General features: G+C 41.3%; 1 protein-coding gene across 1 annotated transcript in view; it reads left to right on the forward strand.

Moving 5' to 3' along the window:
- The window catches only part of bmp6 (bone morphogenetic protein 6), a 50,416-nt gene that overhangs the window by 13,348 nt on the left and 13,970 nt on the right, over positions 1–23,098 (forward strand). The window contains exons 2-4 of the mRNA XM_073487900.1: positions 18,139–18,331; positions 21,941–22,089; positions 22,304–22,501. Coding sequence (XP_073344001.1) covers positions 18,139–18,331; positions 21,941–22,089; positions 22,304–22,501 — 540 coding nt within the window. The remainder of the gene's footprint in view (positions 1–18,138; positions 18,332–21,940; positions 22,090–22,303; positions 22,502–23,098) is intronic.

Below are 23,098 nucleotides of genomic sequence, written 5' to 3' on the forward strand. Positions count from 1 at the left end.
ATCTGGATCAGAATCATGTTGAAATGAACCAGAATTATCTTCTTACACGGTCAGTCACTGATCACTGTTTATGAGAGATGATTATATTAAAACAAGATGTAAATCTATAATTACACCCCAATATACAAATTAACAATTATAGCCAAGTATCAAAAAATAAGGTAGATTAAAACATGATTTCACCCTTTTTAATGAATGTGTTTTTTCTCATATTCTTTCACAGAAGGTTTTAAAAACACGCTGGGTTGACCTCATCTTTAGCGCACTGCATTGTACATTTAGAAGGAAGTGTTTAGGGAACAGTTCCCACTGGGTCTCCCCATGTTGAAAGGAAAGGCAGTTTTTGATATGCATTTCTGGCTTTCAGCAAAAACTCAAATAACACGAAGAAAGCCAAAGCTCTCTACACTTTCATCTCACCAATATTGTGTTGACATCGTGGACAGATGTATTATTAGAAACTTTGATTATTTTTCTCCTGATTTTCCTCAAGGCCCACCTGCTTTTTGAATATCCAGGTATCTGGTTACCGTCGCTGTTTTTGGAGCTGTGCCTGTGTGTAAAACAAGCAGTAGGTCTTACATGTAAGTCAGCCCAGGGGGGAGATTGAAGCTGGCCCAGACTGATTTATCAGTGGATCATATGCTCTGTCTCTAAGCCGCTGAAATGCGCTGTGGTCACCACAGACTTTCCAAAGGGAATCGCACCGAGGATCGACTGTCTTCACGACAGAGAAAAGCAGAGGGGAAAGAAACGCAGACAGAGAGGTGAGGATAAGGAGATGTATTGGTAGGGAGGGAGGAAAAGATGTGCGGAGAGGGAGAGGGGGAAGAGAAAGTGTTGATAGTGAGAAGGAGGGAAAATGGAGTACCAAACAGCATCACAGAGTGAGCCGGCCTTCTACCTTGTGGCTGTGGAATGCAAAGCCACCAATATTTTGACTTCTCCTTTGGAAACAGCTGCGTTTCCCTTTTTCAAAGATATTTTTCCCTTATTTATCGGATCCCTCAGGAGAGATCCATCTCCTGGCCATGACACCGGCTTCCTCCTCTAAATCTGGGACCAGACCGGCCGAGCTCAGATGCACACATATACACACACACTCACACACATGCACACCTGCTGCCCAGAAGCAGACATTAACCACAGATCACTATAGCAGGCCTCTTTACTGCCTGCACTGCTACACATGGACACACAAGGCAAACAAAAATATGTGCCATCAGACAAATAAAGGCACACACACACACACACCAGCAGCGACACAGAGAACTACCCTTAAAGCAACCTGGACATGATGAACATGCAGCCTACATAGTATACCTACTTAGATGAGCACATACACAGACACATGCCTGTGTGATCAGATTGATTCCCACAAAGCCCAACAGGAAAATAAGAGAATACTTGACAACCATCATCCCTGTATTGGCGCGGCTTGAATAAAATGAGGCCTAAACCCACAGAAATGTTTTGTTTTGCTCAAAATGGACTCCCCATCAAAAACCACAGGAGTACATCTCTGTTTACGGAATATTCACTTAGCGCTGAATGGTGGCGGATCTCTGAAAGCAGCCGTTCCTGAGTGGGTCTGTGGTCACGACCCAGAGAGGAAAGCAAGTACGAAGCCGTCCTCTGTCATATAAATCGTGGAAGAAACGGAGCCGAACATCAAGGACGGAGAAGGAAGAAGGAACAAGATCAGAGGTTTCTTTTTTCAAATGATCAGACCCCCAGTATGTCATGGTCACTGATTTCCCCAATAAATACTGACTTTAATCACATCTTTGAAAACTATTATGGGTATACCTGTTGTCCTACATTTGGGGATTTCATTTTGAGACCAAGCAACTGTCAAAAATCCCTTTATTTTCACAAAGCACTGATATATTTGCAGCAGCTTCCATTTTACAGCAGACAATCGTCGACCCAGACAAAACCTCCTGCGCTGGCCGCCCAAATGTTTTTCCCCCGTATCCTATGGCAACCAAAGGACAGCAAATCCTGACAATCTCACCAACTCTAAACAGTGTATCATTTAGTGTGCAGCGTACCGCGAGATTAATGATTCTGGTTTAGGACTGTTGTTGTTAGTCACATACGTTAGACCGTGAAATGTTTTGGTGCCGCTGGTTTTTGTTTATGACTGCAGTGTTTGGTTGCGTTTATTTTCTTGTACATGTGTAAACGAAACAGCCGGTAGTATTTCTGCCAAATCGACCTCCAAAGAGAACAAGATGTCAGAGGAGAAACACAATGGACTCAAGCACCAAACTCCAGCAGAAATCTTGCACTTTTATCCCCATAGGAAGTCATTCAGTTGTCTAATAAAGTCATGCCATGACCAAAGCGGTAGGACTAATCCTTATTTTTGTTCGTCTCTGAAGGATTGTATAGAGTAGAAATAACTAATTATATCCCCTCTCAGTAATTGAGAGGCTTTTTACTGAACTGATTTGTGCCATCTTTGTAATTCTCTTTCCACCACTGAGGATTTGAGAAGTCGTCTGGCTCTTCCGTCCACAAGACCCACGTCTTGTGTGAAGACCGCTGATCCAAGTTGAAGCGAAGTGAGGGCCACCATTAGTCTGACCAGAGGCTGTTGTGACAGCTGCTCTGCTGTAGAATTACATTTTTATTAACATCCCATAAAGTGGAAAGAAATATTTTCTGCGTTGTTTCTTTTCCAGCTCATTTATTTCCTGATTTCATGGAATTTCCTTATAAATGTGAAAAAGCTGTTGCACCGTCTTTTGTTGACAGCTCATTGGCTCCAATTGGTGTCCAATGAAACAAATGCTTGTTTTTACAGGGGCTTCTGGGGGAAATCGCAACTGGCCATTAATGTCAATAAGCTGTTCTCTGTGGCCATTTAGACCTCTAAGTGTTCAAACAGACACAAATGCTGTGTAAAGATTGATTATAGACATGGGTGTAAAGGTTGAATGTGTGCAAGGCTCCTCCCTGCACACACACATTTGTCTTGTAAATCCTGTGAGATCGCTCATCCTTATCTACAAACTCAGCTCTCACCAACTTTGCAAAATGCATCTGCAATTGCACCATGACATTTTGTCATATTTTACTAATTAAAACACAAACAAATTCCTGGATGCGGCCCATCCATTCGTATGCAAGAGCCCTGCAGGACTTGCACATTTGTAAGAAACAACGTTTTGTGAAACATGATGCTGCCGTGATGATCTGTAAGCAATGCTTACAAAATTGCTTTTGTGAACCGGGGCCCTTGAATCTTAACTCAAACATTGAACCTCAACTCATACCCCGGATCTAATCTAATTTAAAACACTAAGCCCAAATAACATTCCTTAGAAAAACAGGGCAAAGTAAGTTTTAAAACGCTTTCAGCTGCGAAAATGTAACAACTTGTGACTTTCCATAACCTGAACTTTCACAGATTTGTGAGGTTTTGTAATTTTTGCATTTCCATTGTTTTGTTTTGTTCTCAACAGAGACACTTTCAAAATACAAGATGACAGTAACCTCAAACATCGCAGATGGAAGACATTACTTTTATTTCGTGGTTTTGCTCAGCTGTGCTTGTTGTGGACCTTGATGTTTGCGTAGTCTTATTTCATGTTTGAAGTATTTTCCTTGTAGCACTTTGTTATTCGGTGCTTCTCTGATTCTCTCAAATACTTTGACATCCTTTGGTGCACGTTTTACAGCTGATTCAAACACTCTTTTCTCCCGGTTGCTTATCGGGTCTTGAATTTTGTTGTTTGTTTAACATGCACATTTTAGTTGTTATTACCTTCACCAAGGATGTTATGTTTTCACCTGTGTCCATTTGTTGGTTGGTTTGTCAGATGGACTACACAAAAATTACGAAACATCCACGAAACTTGGATGCAGGATGGGTCTCGGCCCAGAATAGACCCCATTAACTTTTGGTGTGAATGCAGATGATGGGACGGATCCAAGATATTTTCCTTTCAGTTACTTTAACATTATGATATATAGTTGATCAACATTTTCATAAATTTCTCAGGGAATAATGCATTACACATATTTAGGTGGCTGGTATCTCTGAGCAAGTCCAATTTGATGCGGATCCAAATAAAAATCATCCAGATCCAGTGGATTTAAATATCTTTTATTTGATTTTGGATTAGGCTTGATTGAATGAAAGGGGACTGTTGCCCCTTGGCGGAGGTATGCGCTCTACTGAGTGCCATTCTAGTTTCAGATGTGTTAGTAAATGGTGTTTGTGGCAGTAGTCTTTGATGATAATGTACCTAAAATATGGAGCCAAAATTAAGTCACGTCAAGCTATGTGATGTTAGGCTGAATTACGCTATTATTTTACTTATGTTACCTTACTATCCTTCTCTTATGTTACGTTAGCTTACCTCATGTTACCATTATCATAGACTACATTACTGTGTTGGAACAGGGGCATGACAAGAACAGAAAAACACAAACATTCACATACCCTTGCTGTTTAAATGCCCCCTGCAGTGGGTCCACATCTTAATCCTAGGTAATAGCGCTTGTAGAGATGGAATAAAATCTCCTATTGACACACAGGTATGACACATCTAGCTATCTGGAGGCCAACTGGAGACTCAACAGAGAGCTGATGACTGCTACCACTCAGCTGTCAGTCTGTCGATGGAAAATACTGATACTACACAGTCCAACAGCCATACCTTGGATATCTATCTGTTAGCAAAGCCCCAGAAGAGCGGCAATTAGAGCAAATTATCCGCCTACCCTCGGGCTTAGGTACACACATACACACACAAAAACCCACACATGTTGCGGACTAGCTAAAAATCTCAAAACGACATAAGATAGATGTGTGTCCAGACTTCATTTTATCATCTTGTATGGAATGCAGCGCAGTGGTGATAGAGCTCGGGGTGTGGGAACAAAAACCAAATACTCATACTAACTCTGTGGATGTGTGTTAGTTTGTGTGTGTCCTGGAACAGTACGCCTGACATTGTGTGTCATGGTTTTGGATGGGTAGACAAACCCAAATGGTTTTTCAAGGATTATATGGAGGATGATGGCTGTAGAAAAATGTGATTATATGGTTCAAATGGGGCCTTTGTTCCTGGGGATGCCTGTCCAGTGAGATCATTATGTACTGTAACCTGTGGGAGGTAATGGAAGAAGAGCAGGCTGGATATCCAGGCCATTGATGAATGTGTGTGTGTCTGTGTGTGTTTGAGAGAGGGAAAAGCAGGCTAAGTTGTCAGCCTCTCAGGAACGGCTGTACCGTGTTGTGCAAGTTCACACTTCACAAGAGCTAACTCAGCATTCAGTTCACACAGATTCCAATGAAATGGATCATGTTCATTGATCAAAATTATGAATTTTAAACTAAGGTCACGTCACTTAATTTCTTTTCTTATTGTTATGCCTCAGCTTTAGCGATAGCCGTGGCCGGAAGCATTGTTTTCAGGTTGTCTGTCTGTCCGTCCCATTCTGGTGAATGCGATATCTCGGAGGGGCCTTGAGGGAATTTCTTCAGATTTGGCGCAAAGGTCTGAATCTTGTAAAGCTATAGTTTACATATTGTAAATCTAGATCGATTTGCTTCAGGTTAAACAGATTGGGAAATCATTAATCCCTTCAGTACTTCCTGTATATAGTGAGGTACAAGTTGTCAGGTACTTTGCAGCTGTTGGCTAGTGGTCTTACTCCTTGTTAATGATTTCTTGTGATCATCATTAAAATGGTCAAAGTACCATTTTAATTAAAATCATTAAAAATGGTCATAGTACCATTTTAATGATGATCACAAGAAATCATTGTCCGTCTGTCAATCAGTGCTGTTAATCCTTTGATATAATCTAAAGTAAAAGGAAATACATTGGTTGAGCAATTGAATCTATATTGGTATTTAATTGTGTGCAAACGTCTGTTGACATGGCTAGAAATGTACATTGTGCCATAATGGAAAAAAACTTGCATTAAAGCTCCCATTCAACAAGAAAAGGCATTCATGTGCAAACTATGAGGGGAACTTAACACTGCAAATCTTACTATGCAATTTAATTTATTGCTTTGACTTCTTTTAGTATGACAAATTATGTTTCTAATTTGATAAATTACCAAATTCTAGGTAGATGTGTTGCTCAGTCAGAAGTAATGATGGTTACTCTAGCTAATTGCATATTTTGTCATCTGTGCATTTATTTGTAAAGGATATTGTGTGAAGCAAGTGCCGGAGAACCAAAATGACTCCAAATAGTAATAGATCTAGCAGTTTAATCTCCCGAACAGCACCCCTATCACAGACGTCCTCCATCTTTATTTACTTTAGGACTTTTTACAGCAGACATTTCGACTTGTCATTGCAGGAAAAGCCATCATTAGTGATGGCCTGGTGCTCATAAGCCATGATGGATGACTGTGAGCCAACATACACAATAGCAGAACCCAGAAACCCGAGCAGATAATGGGATTCAGCCTTCAGTAATTTTATTATATTATTATTTACAAGTGTGCTTAACCCACTATGACATATAGAAATGTATTTATGAGAAAGGCCTGTTGCCACTGACATTGCACAAATCGAGTCATGCTTGATTTACTCGTTTGCCCGTTCAGAATGAGGACATAGTTTTATGATCACTGAAAATGGCTCAAATTAGTATTAAAATGTTAAATTCGAGGTGTTTATCTGATTTAATTGTAATCAAATCATCAATCAAGGTAACTTGTCTTTGCTGTAATGTTTCTGCACGGCATTTCCCAGACATCACCTGATGATGATGGTGATGATGATGATGATGATGATGATGATGATGAAGGTTTTGGTCAAGCTAACTACTGTCCCAGTTTTCTTTTTGCATATTTCAAACCTGCTTGAAAACACAGAGAAATTCCCCAGTAAAGACACCCAGAACAAGCTGTTTTGAGCAGTAAACATAAAACTTTCATGAACCAGCTGTGCGATGAATTACTGTTTTTGTGGCAAAACTGACATTTATTTATGTAAGTTTGTTTCACATTGTTGCTTAAACTTGAAATATTGAATAACAGCACAAGAGTCTGGCCTGCTGAGTATCAAACACAATTCTTGGCTGTTCTCAGCTGTCTGTCAGGAACACAGAACAGTAATTATGAATGTGCTAAAATCACTGTAGTGATTATTGCTTGACACTGAGAGTAAAGCTGTCGGCTGCTGCTCTGTGTTTACTTACGGGGCTCGACAGTCTGCAAAAGGGCTGGTCTCACTGTTTCATATCTTCGCTATGTACTGATGCTCCTGCCTTGGCAATGACTCACACCACTGACCTCTGGGACTGTGTGTGTGCATCACAATGTGTGTGGGAATGTTAGTGTGAGCCCCTCTGTCCTCTTTTTCTCACATGTGTGGGGTCCTGTGTGTTTGAATTCTTTGCTTTGACACTTGCATCTGTACGTGTGTGTATGTCAGCGTCCATATGCATGTAAGTACCCTGCGCGGACGTGTGTAGAGGTCTGAAAGGTGTGTGTGTGTGCGTTTGTGTGCTTACATGCATCGGACATAAACTCTCGCTCTTGCCAGTGGCCCTTGGCTGGTCCTGTGGCGCTCAGTGTGTCTGCTTTGATGCTGGGTCAGGGGAGAAGATCAGAGCACAGGATGAGTCTCCAAAGACTCACACACACACACACACACACACACACACACACACACACACACACACACACACACACACACACACACACACACTGTTGCTCAAAGTTAATGATGACTCCCAGCAGACCTCCAGCCCCTTCGTCTGTACCTCGACCCCAGGAGCTGCCCTGCCAGCTGCCGGACTACAAAGAGCCAAAACACTCAGCAGAAGGCGGAAACGGCTCCTGGTGGCAGCCAAGCATAGTGGCAACACCTTAGGCAGATCACACCACTACTGTGTGTGTGTGTGTGTGCGTGTGTGTGTGTGTGTGTGTGTGTGTATGTGTGCACTGTAAGCTGCCAGTATCCATCTGCTTTGCAAAAATCAACAGCTGTCTCCGTGTTTTATCTTTCCACACTGCATCAATGCCAAAGGTTAAAGAGTTTGAAGCATAAAATTTGTCTCGAGCCTCTTCAGAGAGAAAAGTGTTTACAGCATAAAGATTTCCACTTAATGAGATGTTTTTCTTTTGAATGAAATAGTGGCAATGAGGCCGAGGAGTTGTGATTGTATCAACTTAAAAAGTTTCCAGCGAAAGTCAATCTGACGGGCCAAACCGTTAATTAGATGGGACTTTGGAGGAATTAACGATCAATGGAAGATATGGACATATCTGATCTATCCCCAGAAACCATCAAGTCTGAGAGAGAAACCAGAGAGATTATGGGCTGTAATTATGTAAACACAGATGGATTCTTCTCATGCCTTCGACATCCAGAACATTTTTTATCGGTTTAGCCATCCACAGCGTCTTTAACAATGTTGACAGGTTCTTGATGTGTAAAAATGTAATCGAAGGTTGTTTGTGAAAATGTCTTTTCCTTTCTCTCATTCATTTTCATTTTTTCTACCCCTCTCATAGCCTCTTCTTCAGTGTGATGCATTATGGGTCAGGGGAAACAGTAAATTACAGATTTAATTAGAAAGCAGAGATTTTTACGAGGGTCTTAGGGATTCAGTTTTGGCATGCTCTACGCGTATAAGCCCCACAGAGCTCAGTTATTGAGAAGATACTGGAATCTTTGCCGTGCTGCAGAGAAAAGCTGCGCTTGTTTCTCAGCTACACTGGCTTCTTGTTCCCATGTTAGTTCAACAAGGTCAGTGGTTCTGACTGCAATCATCCTATTTCTTCCAGGAGACAGTGAGTGGAAAGCCTAAAAACCAAACATTGCCTGCTGCAAGGACAGTAAGCCAGAGCATGAAGTTGTCTTTTAAATCATACTTAAACTGTACCTGTCTCACAAACTATATGTCAACATCCACCCTTTCCTGTTGGGAGGAAGAGGAAGAGGCAGAGTAAACCCAGAGTTGTGTGGTGCATTAAATTATCTCACAAATGTTGTCCTTATTAAACGATTCTGCACCTCATGATTTACGTCTAATGAAGTCGGAGAGTTGTTGTAACATGAAATGTTATCATTCTTGATCAACTTATCAACAAAGCATGGTCGGCTTTGGCTGTTTAATAAAATGCACTCCCCTACAAACTAACCCCAATCATTTTAGAATGATTATTGATTTCCAAACAGAGCTATTCAAGTTATCAAAGTTAAGTATTGTTTTTATATTTCAATACATATCGCTGAAATCCAAAATATTGTAATGTCAGTTTTTTCCCAATATTGTGCAGCCCTAGTCTGCAGAGTGAAGAAAAGAGGATGAGCAAGTGAGACAGGATGTCAATAAATGTCAATAAAGGCGAAGTTGAGTGGAAGTTGGAAGAATATCTGTTTCGTCAGTTTTCAGCGCTAAACTGAGCAGAGTTGAGGGTTTGAGTGAACACAGTGACAGGACGCACGTCAGGCAGGGTCGCTTGTGCGTGCTCACTTCTGCCTGAGGGTTGGGTTGCCAGGTACCACAACACGTATCCCACACAGAAACTGAGAAACATCCATTTGATTTGTATCACTATGAAACTGAGAGATTAGCGGGATAAATTACCAACGAGCACAGCAAGAGAAAGCCTTAAAAGTAGGGGCGCTCCTGCGAAAACCAGGATCAGGTGTGCATGTGCTGCTACTGTCTGAGGAGAGATCTGTTTAAATTTCAGTCTGAACCAAATCTATCTGTCTGTCATCAGATCGGTACTTAAAATCTCCCTGACAGATCTAATAAGAGCTCCCTTAAGACTATTATCTGGGTCACAGGTGCTCTTTTCTCTGCTATCTGCATTGCAGCTCTGGATACTACAGAACAGTCAACAACAGTGACATTGGAAAATATGTTAGTGTGAGGTTACATTCTGAAGATGCACTTGATTGATGATTAAGAATCTAGTCTGTAATGATTGTGGACTAGAAAGTGTCACATGTCTATTCCAGTGGTTCCTTGCACAAGCCTCAACGCCACGACGGAAAAGTTAATTACTCCTCTAGCTTTGAGGCTAAAAGCTTCCAATAATCCCCTGTTTAAAATGGATAGATATCTGACAACATAATTACCCTTTGAGAAAACCGTCCGTGATGTTCCCTTCAGTTAATTTTACAAGCTGAGTGTTGATGAAGGGCGAAGGAGTATTTTGGTGAGGGAAGGTGGCTGTTGGTTGTTTTGCTCTGCGGCTGTGGGACGTGTGAGAGAAAGCAGGAGGGATTTGATGCAGGCGGCTGTCGGCCAGCTGTCCCTCCGAGGGATTGGCTGGACGCCGTCAGGAGTGTGAGCGAAAAGCGCTGACCACTGACCACAGACAAGTCAACCACCCCAGGCCCTTTCCTGCACAGTCCTGCTTTTTCTGCTTCGCATCGAAGAACACTCCTCCTCCAAACTAGTTTCTTCCCTGTTTACCTTTAAATTTGTCTGTCTTCCTTCCTTCTACTTATAGATTTCATCCCTCTCTCTTCTTACTTCTTTTTCAGGTACTTTTCCATCATACCTTCCAAATTTGTGATTTCATCCTCACAAACTTTCAGTATGTTTTAATACATTCGTTCAATACATTTTAATACATTCTTAATTTTTACTCCAGAGGGTTTTGGTGATCAATCACTGTCAGATTCAATTTTGTCTCTTCTTCTATCTCGTCTGCCTGTTTGTGCGCTCATCCGCCCGCCTCCTCCCTGCACAGACAGACTTCTGGCTCAAAGCTTCACTCACTTGTCTTTCTTTCAGCACCTTTTCCCTTTTTCCTTCCTCTGCTTCTTAAAGGGGCATGCAGTTTATTAAAAGGCAGCCACACTTCAGTGCCTGTCTGTGTGACTTCACTTCTTCCAAAGCTGGTTTCTAGAGGATTTTTTATTTAAAATATGGAGTCTGTGTAACACTAATGCAAAGACTGTTAATTACATTTATTATATAATTTCAGTAAAGTTATATTTTGTTCAGAATGTATAATATATAGTATTCTTTCATCATGATGAGAAAATGATCACTGATGTTAGACGTACTAATGTCAGAGTTTGTAATGCTCTACATTTTAAGATACTACTTTTGTCATTCACTTGCCAGTTTTGTTAGTTCTGGCTTTTATGCTTCTATAACATGTTCTCTTTCAGAGTACTGGAAAGAAATGTTCAACACACACATTTAAATGTTTATTTCAGTTCAGATTTCTGTTGCTCTGCAAATGAGCACACATTTAGCTAAAATGGCACTTAGTAGAGTGCATACCTCCTTCCCTTTATCTGGATCCAAAAGTTAATGGGGTCTAATTTGGGCCAAGAAACATCCTCCAACCAAGTTTCTGGGAAATCCTTTCAGTTGTATTTATTTAATCCTGCTAACAAACCAACCAACCAACCAATGGACACGAGTGAAACATAACCTCCTTGGCGTAAACTAGAATGGCACTCCGTAGAGCGCATACCTTCGCCAAGGCCCGACAGCCCTTTTTTGTACTTTTGTACCATAGATACACACCACCTAAATAAGCCTGATATTTCTCATCAGGATCCATGCACTCTTCCCTGAGAAATTACAAAAAGGTTGAAAAATGCCCTATCTCGCAATGTTAATATAAATATGAAAATATTCCTAGATCTGCACCAAAAGTTAATGGGGTCCATTCTGGGCAGAGACCCATCCTCCATACAAGTGTGGTGGAAATCTGTTCAGTAGTTTTTGTGTACTCCTGCTGACAAAGCAACAAACAAACAGACACGGATGAAAACACAACCTCCCAGTTGGTGGTAATTGGATATCCTCATTTAAATATTTTAACAAAATATCAGAACTTGTAATACAAAGAATAATTGTCTTAATGTAAGTAATCAACTAGGGAAGTTTCATGATGATATCTATTATTTAAAGGATATAAAGTAGTTCTATGCCAGGATTTATGACATATATATACTGATTACCTCTCATAATGTGCAGGCTGTGAATATAAGAGCCATATGCATACATGTAATAGCAAAAGATTCCCAGGGTCAAGGTTTGTGTGTGTGTGTGTCGGGGTGTGTGTGTGTGTGTGTGTGTGTGTGTGTGTGTGTGTGTGGGTTGCCATAATACCTCCAGCAGCAGGGAGAGGACAGCAGTGCCAGATGTTGCGCAGGTGGAAACGAGAGAACAGCTCCTATCAAAGCGTCCAAGTGGATCTGCAAACCGTCCGTCTCACTCTCTTTCTGTCACTAACCGTCTCCATCTCTCCTCCTTTCATTGCGTCCCAGACTCCAGACTTTTGTCCCTTCGGTCTCTCGATCTTCCTCTCTGTGACAACTGACTGTCTTCCTCCGTCTGGTGTTGTCATCTCATCCACCTCTCCCACAGTCATTTTCTCCACCTGTGTTATTTTAAAAGACACAAACTTTTTATTGAAAATACAAATCAAGCTTTTTTGGGGCTGTATTGCCGTTTCCATTCAGGTTATCCGATTCGATACATCATCCGCAAAATACTTTCTTCCCTTCCAAAAAATCCGTAATCCATTTCCCGCTCTTTTATCATTTCTTCCTCTTCCTGTTTCTCTTTATCTCTCTCTCTTTCTTTGAATATTTTACCCCAAAATCTCAATTTATGCAATCTGTCTCTCTCAATCTTTTATCACCCTTCAAGCAGTCATTGATTATTCTCCTCTCCTCTCCTTGATCAATCCCCTCCTTTTCTTTTTCGTTCTGTCTCTTGCGTCTTTCTGTTTCCTGTAACAGATGAAACCAGTGTTTATGTTGGTGAGTTGGTGAATCATCACAGAAATTTTCCACTTTTGTCAGGTTTTCTGGTTAACCTTGTGTGACCTCTGTGTGTGGTCAGTAAGACTGAAAGAGAAAATAGTTGACTGTTATTTGGGTATTTTCTCCTGAACTGGTGACCAACGATGGGAGTGTGGTAATAAAATAAAGCCATAAATACACCTACAGATTAGCAATGACACACATGTGACACATAAACACGTTTTTCCTGTGGTTACCATTAAGCACCGTCTCCACCAAGTCACTGATATAATCACTCTTTTCACATCTTTAGAATCACTCTGAATAAATTCCTCTCTGAATCATCCAAATCTAAATCCCTTTTCCCTTCTGTGTGTTCCTGTCTCAAAGCTCACGTCATGGTAGATTAGCGCAGAGGTTACACTCCCTGTGCGCACCGTGTGAAGACTTCCCTTTGATTTTAGATGCGAAACCTCTGTGGATTTCAATTGAATTTCAAGCTGAGAAGGTGGGGAGGCAGCTGGAATGCTACTTAGCCGCTAACGCAGTGGCTCCCAGGTCGCTAACGCAGAGGACTGTGGTGATAAAGCATACGTAAATGTGAGACAGTGGCTGTCTGCATATTTCGTCGTTTTAATTGTTTGTCTTCATCTGAACGCTACTTAAATAACTCCCCTGTCTGAGATAGAAAACAAAGATTGATTTGGTCTGGTGAGTTTTTCAGTGAGCTCAGGGGTGCCTTGAGAATTTTGTTTGGATGTGAGGAAGATAAATGTTGAAAAGAAATGTGTCCTGCAGATTTCATTAAAGCCTAATGAAATCAGTGAATACATTTTTCTCCTTGGCCTGATACTCTTTCAGGTCTCTTGTGTGATTGTAGTAGGTGTTGTAGCATTTTTCAGAAAAAACATGTTGACATGATGTTGAATTCTAGCAGCAGTATTGCTTAATGGAAGATCAGGGCTATACTGGATAACTTCCAGTGACTGTCTACACAATCTTTAAGAGGGTCTGTATAGAAGTCAGTGCTAATGCTGTGTTCACATTGTACTGTACAGTTATTACTAGTTAACAACTAGTCATGTCAGCTCACAAGTGCTGCTACTCATAGACTCTAAAATAATTGATGGAGCTTCCAGGTCTGAAAAGTGAAGCCAATGCTTCCCCTGGTTTCAAAAAGAAGTCTGATTGTATATAAGCTTATGAGAAAACAACCCTACTTCTAAATTGAGTTATTAGCTCAGTGAACAGTTTCCTAATGAGTTTATGTTCTCAATCGCTACTTTCAAATCTCCTTCAAAACAGCATGATGTTCAATTTGTAGATTATGGTCTCATCTAGAGTAAAATAGACAATAAAGGGGGTTATGCTTAAGGGCGTGGCTATCATGTGATTGACAAGTCGCTACCATAAAAAGTCCTCTGAGTCAAAAACAATCAGGATATCCTACCCAGCTCCACCCTCCCACACAAGTACGGTTACTTCCGTCTCCAAGGGTATAACTTGCAAACTCAAACAGGAAAGGAGTGACTTAAAACCCAAACTATGACAAACTTGAGGCTTCAAAACGTAGTCCACAAACCAGTGAGTAATGTCACAGTGGGTTTGCACTGGGTTGTAAGTCATAAAAATTGGGAATTTCTCACAGCCATCTCCCAGTTGGCAAAAATAACAACAGACGTGTCAGCAAACTCATACTCACTGCACTTACTGGCTGTAACTTCTGAATAAAATCAAATGTTAAAGGGGCACTCCAGCAATTTACTATTTGTTCTTCCTCAGGGGCCTTGTGAGTGACGGATAAAAAAATGGACCATCAAAATTGAAACAACAGAGGCCGAGATATACTGACTATTAGTCCCTGGTATGGGTCCACAATTACTCGATCCTACATTTCCCATAATGCAACCAATAGTATCTTTTCGTTAGACCCTCCCTGCTTGGTATATCTTTCAAGCCCCACACCCTCCAGTCTGTAACGCAAGATTTTCCTGGTAAAAAATTGAAAAGCCCACAATCAAATAACCCTGATGACATCACTATGATATCATCTGGGTCACTTTCTCAAAACTAACAAAGCTCATTCAGAGCTAAAGAAGACAGTATTCAATGTTGTAGGCTAAGCATTACTCCTGTTAACAAGGAAGTAGAGCTAAAGAAGCCATTTGAAGATGTCACTCTGGGCTCTGGCAAATTGGGATGAACATTTTTATTAGGTGCACCTTTTTAAGACTAATACATTCTGGTTGATCAGTTGAAAAGAAGGTATGTACTGTTTGTATCTAGTTGTGTTTGCTTACTAACCACTACAAATATGTAACACAATGAAAATGGCTCTTTTAGGTGTAGTTTCTGTGTTTGGTGTAACTACAAGGCTAGCACAGGAATAACCATTTTTGAATGTTGTGTTAACGTTCCCAAAATCAGAGAAACAGGTGGTTTTCCCAGTCCTCTCTGTGAACTCTCCACACTCCTTCCAATAAACCCACACAATGGGAAATCCGATAAAGATTTACCTTTGATTGGTATGATGTTTCGCTTGCCAGCACAGTCTCTCAAACACGCTCAGCCGCTCTGAACAGTCAGGTGGCTGATATTTGTGCATTTAACATGCAGTGCATTGCAGCAGATGTAATAAATATTTGATACATATGAAACTCTCCCTGACCTTCTCACCACCTACGGACAGTTTATCAAAGTGCTTTCTTGCCAAAACGTCAGTTGATTCTTAAATAGGGAATATAAGATTTCAAGCTGTTGGTCTTTAAGCCCAGAGCTGTTGAAGGGAGTGTTGTAAAGTCATTTAGAGTACCATGACCTCTTGCTTAAGTCCTCCACACACAGACACACACAAGCTGAGCTGATCTATCTACCCTTCAACACAAGACCAGACCCGTTATCACACACACTTACTGCGACATCTGTGTGTGTGGGTAGTTTACGGACTAAGATGATGAAATGGTCAGTGTCACATGCGATAAAAGTCACAGTGAGGCTGATGGGAATAACATCTCATTCTTTATAGGTGGTTTCCTTTGCTTCAGTGGAAAGTGTTGGGAGTGAAGAGAGGCACAACTGGCTCACACTTCAACTGAGAGGGTTACAATTATTGTAATTTGTTTTGACCAAGTCACAGCAGTCGGCCTCAGGATTGGACTTCACTGATTTTCCTCAGAAATGCAGTGAAGCTAGAAAGACACGCCTCCCCTCCTCGCCTTTTCTGCTCAGTTTCCTATTTAGGTTGAGCTTGGAAATGTCTGGGGATGAGGGGAGCTTTGACCTTCCTGGGTGTGGGTACAAGGTGGGGCTGGCACTTTTGGGAGAGTCTGATTGGTTCCAGTGTTCTCACATCAACACAATTTTCTCTTCGGCTATGACTTGGGGAACAAAATGTGTCATTGGTCCATTTTGGGTGGGTCCCCACATCATAAAATTACCAGAAAGTTTTAACAAGCCTGGCTCGGGTACAAAAATTCTTCTTACCTTAGCTGTGGGCCATAAAAGTATCCAAATGAATCTTTACAATGAAATAAAATAAAATATTTGCTTACATAGAATAAAAAAAATATTGGCTTAAAAAATGATACTTTTTGACTTCTCAGATATGAACTGTCTGTGCTGTCTTGTGAGTTAATGTTGGAAGGAGGAAGACCCCATGATGTTTTTCTAGAAGACAGAACGTGTCTCCATATTAGCTCACTTTTAAAGTAATAATTTGGGGTAACTATCGCTTCTAGGGCTGCAACTAACTTTTATGTTAATTGTCAAACTGCTGAATATTTCCCCGGTTAATCGATTAGTTGTTTGGTCTGTAAAATGCCAGAAAATGGTAAAAAAAAATGTCAATCAGTGTTCCCCAAAGTCCAAGATACAGCCTCAAATGTCTTGTTTTGTCCACAATCCAAAGATATTCATAAAATATTCACATTTAAGAAGCTGGAGTCTGAGAATTTTGACTTTCCTCTTAAAAGATTTACTAATACAAAAATAGTTGCCAAGTTATGTAATAGTTGGCAACTAATTGATTAATCAATTGATGGTTGAAGCCCTAATTGCTGCAAGTGTGGCTAGCTTGATCCAGCACATAACCCTGCCAGTATGTGCCGTTTTAAAAAACGTTAAGCACAAAGCCAGCCAGTCCCGCTTGTTTCCAGTTGTAATGCTAAGCTAAGCCAACCAACTGCTGCCTCCAGTTTTATATTCAGCATACACACACAAGAGTGGTATCAATCTTCTCTGTTCTCGTCTAAAAAGCAAATGCGTGTATTTCCCAAAATGTGGAAATATTCCTTTAACTAAAATCTTTAGGGCTGGAGCAGCAGGATTAGCAGTAGTAGAGGACAGATGAAGGCAAATTCACGATGTTGTATGTTGGGTCCACTGCCGGCAGTAGTATACATCCAGCTCTGGTTCCCAGTGAGTCTGCACTTACAGTCTGTGGTGGTGACACCGCAGCCTGTCGAACCTCACTGCACTGAGTGGAGATGATGATATAGTATGCGTATACTGTATGTGCAGCATATGATAAACTATTTAAGTGAGTAAGAGTTTGATGGATGAAGAATAGTAAGAGTGTGTTGATGTGAGTTTTGGGCTCTCAAGAAACTATGTCACTAGTTTTTTTGTGTGTTTTTGCAGAATATAGCACATATTTGAGGCTTAGCATGTAGCGTTTATGTCTGCATGGGTATTTCTGTATCCGACCTTCTAATTGCACTCGACATGCCCCTCTTTATTCATTTCCCTCTTCTCACTCTGTGTGACCATTGACAGAGTGACTCTGCAGGCTCTTTGCTGTGGGAGCAAAACCTCTAACTGAGACAGGAACCGAATCCCCGGAGAGCACGTAGTCATTATGGCGCATATTGCACTTAAAAGCATAGGAGGGAGCACATTTGTTGGTTTTTGTCATTTCACGGCGTCAGAAGTGGTCGCAGAATATCTCTACGTTTACTGCCGCTGAAAAAATCATGGGCTTTTGCTTTCGGACTGAAGATAACAGGGGATTATTTAGGGAAACTGGGGGCCACGAAACCTATTAGACCTTAAGTGTAAATCACGTGATTGTTTTAAAGGCTTCTATGGTTGACATCTGCACAGTGTCTGTATATATTTACACTGAAACCCTGTTTGTGAATATACAATTTGATCCTATTTGTAGAAAAGGCACCAAAATCTTGTGATAAAACAGAGGAAAGCATTGTAAAGGTCAAAACAAGCAATGCTGCCCATAGAAAAAAATTGTAGGGGAGATTTAATTGATGTGCTTTGTACAAATCTTATCAAATCATGATTTCTTCTGATGATCAGGAGTAGAAAAACTGAACGCCAATATTTAACTATATGCAGTGATTTTTTTTTTGTGTGTGCATAATGTTATGATCCTATGTGTGTGTTTGTGTGTTTCTGTCCCACAGTGGAGTACGACAGGGAGCTCTCTCCGCAGCGGCGTCACCACAAGGAGTTTAAGTTCAACCTCTCACAGATCCCAGAGGGCGAGGCCGTCACCGCAGCAGAGTTTCGCCTCTACAAGGAGTGTGTGAGCCGTGCCTTCCGCAACGACACCTTCCTACTCAAAGTCTACCAGGTGGTCAAGGAGCACCCTGATAGGTAACACTTACACACACACACACACACAGAAATAAACGAAAATGTCACATTGTTAAAGAAAGTGAGAAGAAATTCCTGGATCCGAAACCAAAAGTTAATGGATTCTACTCGAGGCCGAGACCCATCCTCCATCCAAGTTTCACGGAAATATGTTTTAATAGTTTTTGTGTAATCTTGTCGTCAAACCAAACAACCAACAAACAAATGGGACATGGGTGAAAACATAACCTCCTTGGTGGAGGAAATTAAGAAAACATCTTCAGCAATGTGACAATGCATACACAGATTTTAGGAGAATGCTGCAAAGTGAGAAAAAAACAACCAAACACAGAAATGATTCTAGTTGCACAAATGACAACAGAAACTGTTTCCAGTGGATGAACATGCTTGGACATGACTGCGACTTGCTTGTTATCCCACCAAAAAACTGACAATTTAGCTCATTTCCACCTCCACTTACAGATTACAGTTACTTCATGAGTCACAATCCATGGCAAAAACAAGTGTTTCCCAGCCTTGTGCATCACTTTTTTAACAATTTTTTCATGAACATCATTTCATCCGCATTTCTCTGTAATTCAGCCTGACATGTTTGGTGTCTTACTAAGCTTTGGCACATTGAGTGGAATCTAAAATAAAGTTCTGTGGATTTGAGCAGTGCTTGGCCATGCAGCATGTGTGTGCATTAATCCGCCCTTGGGTGGATGAGCTAAGTTTGCGGAGGGGTTGCACCGAGGTTGTACTGGGAATCAACAGTTCAGCAAGAGATAGGGTGTTCCTGAAAACAGCAAGCAGCAGCTCAGTTGACCTTTTCTTGAAACAAAAAAGATAAAGTTATGATTAGAAGAAAGAAAGTTCCCTCCCCCGTTTGTTCTCCCTGTCATGCTCCCTCTGTGTTACACAGAGTCCGGGCCTTTGCCATGTTTATATTGTAAAATCAAGCAAAACCACGTCTTTCAGAAATAGCACAGCTTCAAAATCCTCCCGTCCCCAAAATGAGTGCAGCTAATACATGCCAAACATTTACATTACGTCTGCAGGGGCAGATAAACATCCAGTCAGATTTCTGAATGATATTTGTGTTTAATCAAGCCCGCCCAGTGAGAACATGAAGAGAATTTCTGATATACATTTTTAAGCTAACATCTTATGTCGCCCAGTATATTTTGTTTAACAATGAAGTAAGTTTCATTAATATATTATTGTGTGTGGAATATCATCAAGAAACAAAACACCTTAAGGTGAGGTCTCTAACACCAAATGTTCTCAGACTACAGTCCAAAGCTAAAGCTGATCCACTTTGAGGTCCACGGCTTGAGAAAGTATAAGAACTTTAGCTATAGATGTTGGCAAAGTATATTTTTCTGTCTGTCAAAAGGTTTCTAAGGGTATCAAGAGCTACTTATTTGCTGCATTCCTTTATCCCTACAATGGGTGGTTTGTGCTGTCCAGCCTGGTGGTAAAGCCTTTTATTTTTGGAGATATTTGGAGATTAAAGGGCCCATATATCTCCAATTTCTGTGTTATTGTAGGACAGGTTTTTTACCTTGAAGAAAATTACAGCCTGGATGGTGTGCTCTCAGGTGGGGAATATCTGCTCACACTGTGTTTGAGCCTTGTGGGGGTAAATTTAAGGTGCAACATCAGGAACGTTTATACAACACTGAGCTTGTACCTGCTTTGATTTTACATTCTTACATTCATTTTCTGCAGTGCTGAGAGTAAGGTCTGAAGGTATATGAGACGATGCTTTGTTGTTGTTTTGGCCCTTTTTCTGCCTTTTACAAAAACTTTACCTTTTGTAATCGCCCAATCAGCAGGGAGCCTATTAACCTTCTCGCGCCCCTCCTTCCTGTAAAAACCTCGACTCCTATTTTGACTCTAAGCTGTAATGATAGAGCGCTTAATTAGCCTGACACCCTTTGTACTTTTCATTTGATTGGGGTGGTTTCGCTAACAGCAGGCAAGGAATGTGAGAGATTACAATGGCAAAAATGTGGCAGGCCTGACATCTTGTTGAGAAGAGGCAGGTTGCTGCAAAGGCTGGTTTTACTGACCAAAACCCATTCAGCAGCTATTATACTGTACCGAACCAGATGATTTTTATTGCTGTTTTTCCTTTAACGTGTATCTCAGTTATTGCTTACATTATTATTGCCTTGATCCTGGTTCTTAAAATGTTGTTTAGGCATTTAGATCCCCTTCTCTGCATTCTTTCCCTCCAGATGTCTGTCTTACATATTGCTTTTACAATTTTACAAATACGCCTCTTCAGCAGTTTACAAGATGAAAGCATGTGAAATAGCCAGGCCAGCTGTGAGCTGCACTCTCCCACCTTGCGTTTCATTTTTAACAACACTCACTGACAAGACTTATAAAGGAGATTTATTGTAGCAAAAAACACAACCTTCACCTTTGACCTTATTATTCCAGTTCATTTAAGCAGTCAGTCAATAAGAAGTTTTACAGTAGGGTCTCGGTGGCCTTCGCCCCTGCAGGCGGCTCTCAGATGGACCCCCTGCCGTCCATCGTCAGCCGAACAGCGACTGTGGCGATGAGGCGGAAACATCGGTACACTGGCCCACGCTGTGACAAACGTGTGAACCTAGCAGTGGGGTGGAGTGTGTGTGTATGAGGGAAAACAAGGAGTCCCGGCTCATACGGAAGCTGTCAGAAACACTCTCATTAATGACCAATAAAGAGGGGCTGCCGATGCATGACTGCAGGGGCATTCTCCGAACACCTGGATGATTGTGAGGCTTTGATGTCGGCTCTGGAGGAGGGTCGGACAGACCCGACGCTGTGTTATTACTACTGTAATGGGACAGTGGGAGGACAGGCCCTCTTATCACTCACACTCAGCCTTTTCCTTACAGCTCCTCAGTTCTCTTTTCAATCATTAGTCAACAGTTGTGTAATGGTGGTCTTTTCTTCCCCCCCTTTGACACATTCTTCCATTTTGCAGCCTGATTTCATTCAAACAAAATATTGTAAATGATATTAACATGCCTGTAGCCTGATACCAAGGATTTAATTCCTTCCTTTTTTCCTGTCCCTCAGAGAGGTAGACTGTATGGTCAGAGCTACAGCGGAGTACAATACAGCGTATCCCAGCATTTTCTGTTAAGTGCAGCTATCCATCTTTCTGTCATTCTGTTATGATTCTGTTACCCTGATACAAACCAACAGCTCTTGTGTTTCCCTTGGTTTTTTAAAAAGGTAAATCAGTCCTCTGGTGTTCTGAGCTAGAATGACACTGTACCGTATACCTGTATTTTATGCTGTAGATTGAATGAATCATTTCAAACAACTATACACAGCACAATATCAGCGTCAAGCACACTAGATAACATAAAAATGTCTACAGTTCCTGCATTTTTTTCTCTTTTTGCAAATGTTAGCTATGTGCATCATCTGTGTATCATCTGTTCCTCATTTATCTTTCTCTCTGTATATGTAAGTTGTGTACTTGTCATTTTCCCTCTTAGAAGCTTACCCATATTAGTCTGTCTCTCTGTGTTCTGTGGACTTGGAATTTTTTCTATCCAGCTAAATAAACATACTAAATTTAATAATGACACTTAATAATATTAGCTTATTTCTCTCCAGAGAGGCAGACCTGTTCCTGCTGGAGTCTCGCAGGCTGTGGGCAGCTGAGGAGGGCTGGCTGGAGTTCGACATCACCGCCACCAGCAACCTGTGGGTGATGAGCCCAGTGCACAACCTGGGCCTGCAGGTCAGCGTGGAGACCAGCAGCGGTGAGAGATTAAATCACATATATGTTTTTTTTAATCACTTTTTTCAATACTTTATACGGTTAAAATAAACTGCTATAGTTCAGCGTTAGTAGTTTGAAGTCACTTCCTCTGGTCGACAAAATTAATATAACCGACTATCGAGTGTACTTAAGGCAACTTGTGCAAATAAACTCAGCCATTGTGCAGTTTATAAGTTCTGTGTCTTCTGAAACAGGGCAGAGCATCAGCTCCAAGGACGCGGGTCTCGTAGGACGTGATGGTGCGCTGGAGAAGCAGCCTTTCATGGTGGCGTTCTTCAAAGTCAGCGAAGTACATATCCGCACCGCCCGCTCCACTGGTGGAAAACGTCGACAGCAGAACCGCAACCGATCCACACAACCACAGGACGGATCCAGAGGCTTAGGCCCAGCAGGTCAGTCTGATGTCTGCTACACAAACACTGAACCTCAACTGACCTCATCAAACAATACAACCATGAACACAATCAGACCCACAACTGACTTCAAACAAACCTCACTACATGCGTAACTGATGTGTAACCTGTTGAGATCAGTGGATGGGCAGCATGTGTTTGAAGTATCCTCTCTTTGAGACCCTTGATAAATTGGACCTGACTTCACCCGGATCTTTCGCTAATCAGCTCTCATCAGATAAAAATCCTCACCCAGGGATGATGTCCAAGATCTATTTTTACTGTGGTTTCTATGTAAAGATTTGGTGTAGTGAGGTGTATCCTGAAACCTGCATCTTGAGGGAATATGGTGTTTTTCTGGAGGGTTAAATGGAGGGATTGGCTTGAGGTTAAAGCTAAAAAGAGCGAAGGCTAGAGCATGAGATAAATGGGCAGTGTTGGGGAGAAAGTATAGAAGAGAAAAGAGTTTAAAAATTCCAGTTGCAAAATGCGAGACAAAAAATAGTGGCCTAGTGAATATTCAATGATTTAGGACGCAGACGGCGAATTCGTTTTGACAGGTGACCTCATCCTCAACCTCCTCATCCAGTCCTCCCT

This window comes from Pagrus major, chromosome 19 (genome assembly GCF_040436345.1).
Source record: "Pagrus major chromosome 19, Pma_NU_1.0".
Lineage (NCBI taxonomy): Eukaryota > Metazoa > Chordata > Actinopteri > Spariformes > Sparidae > Pagrus > Pagrus major.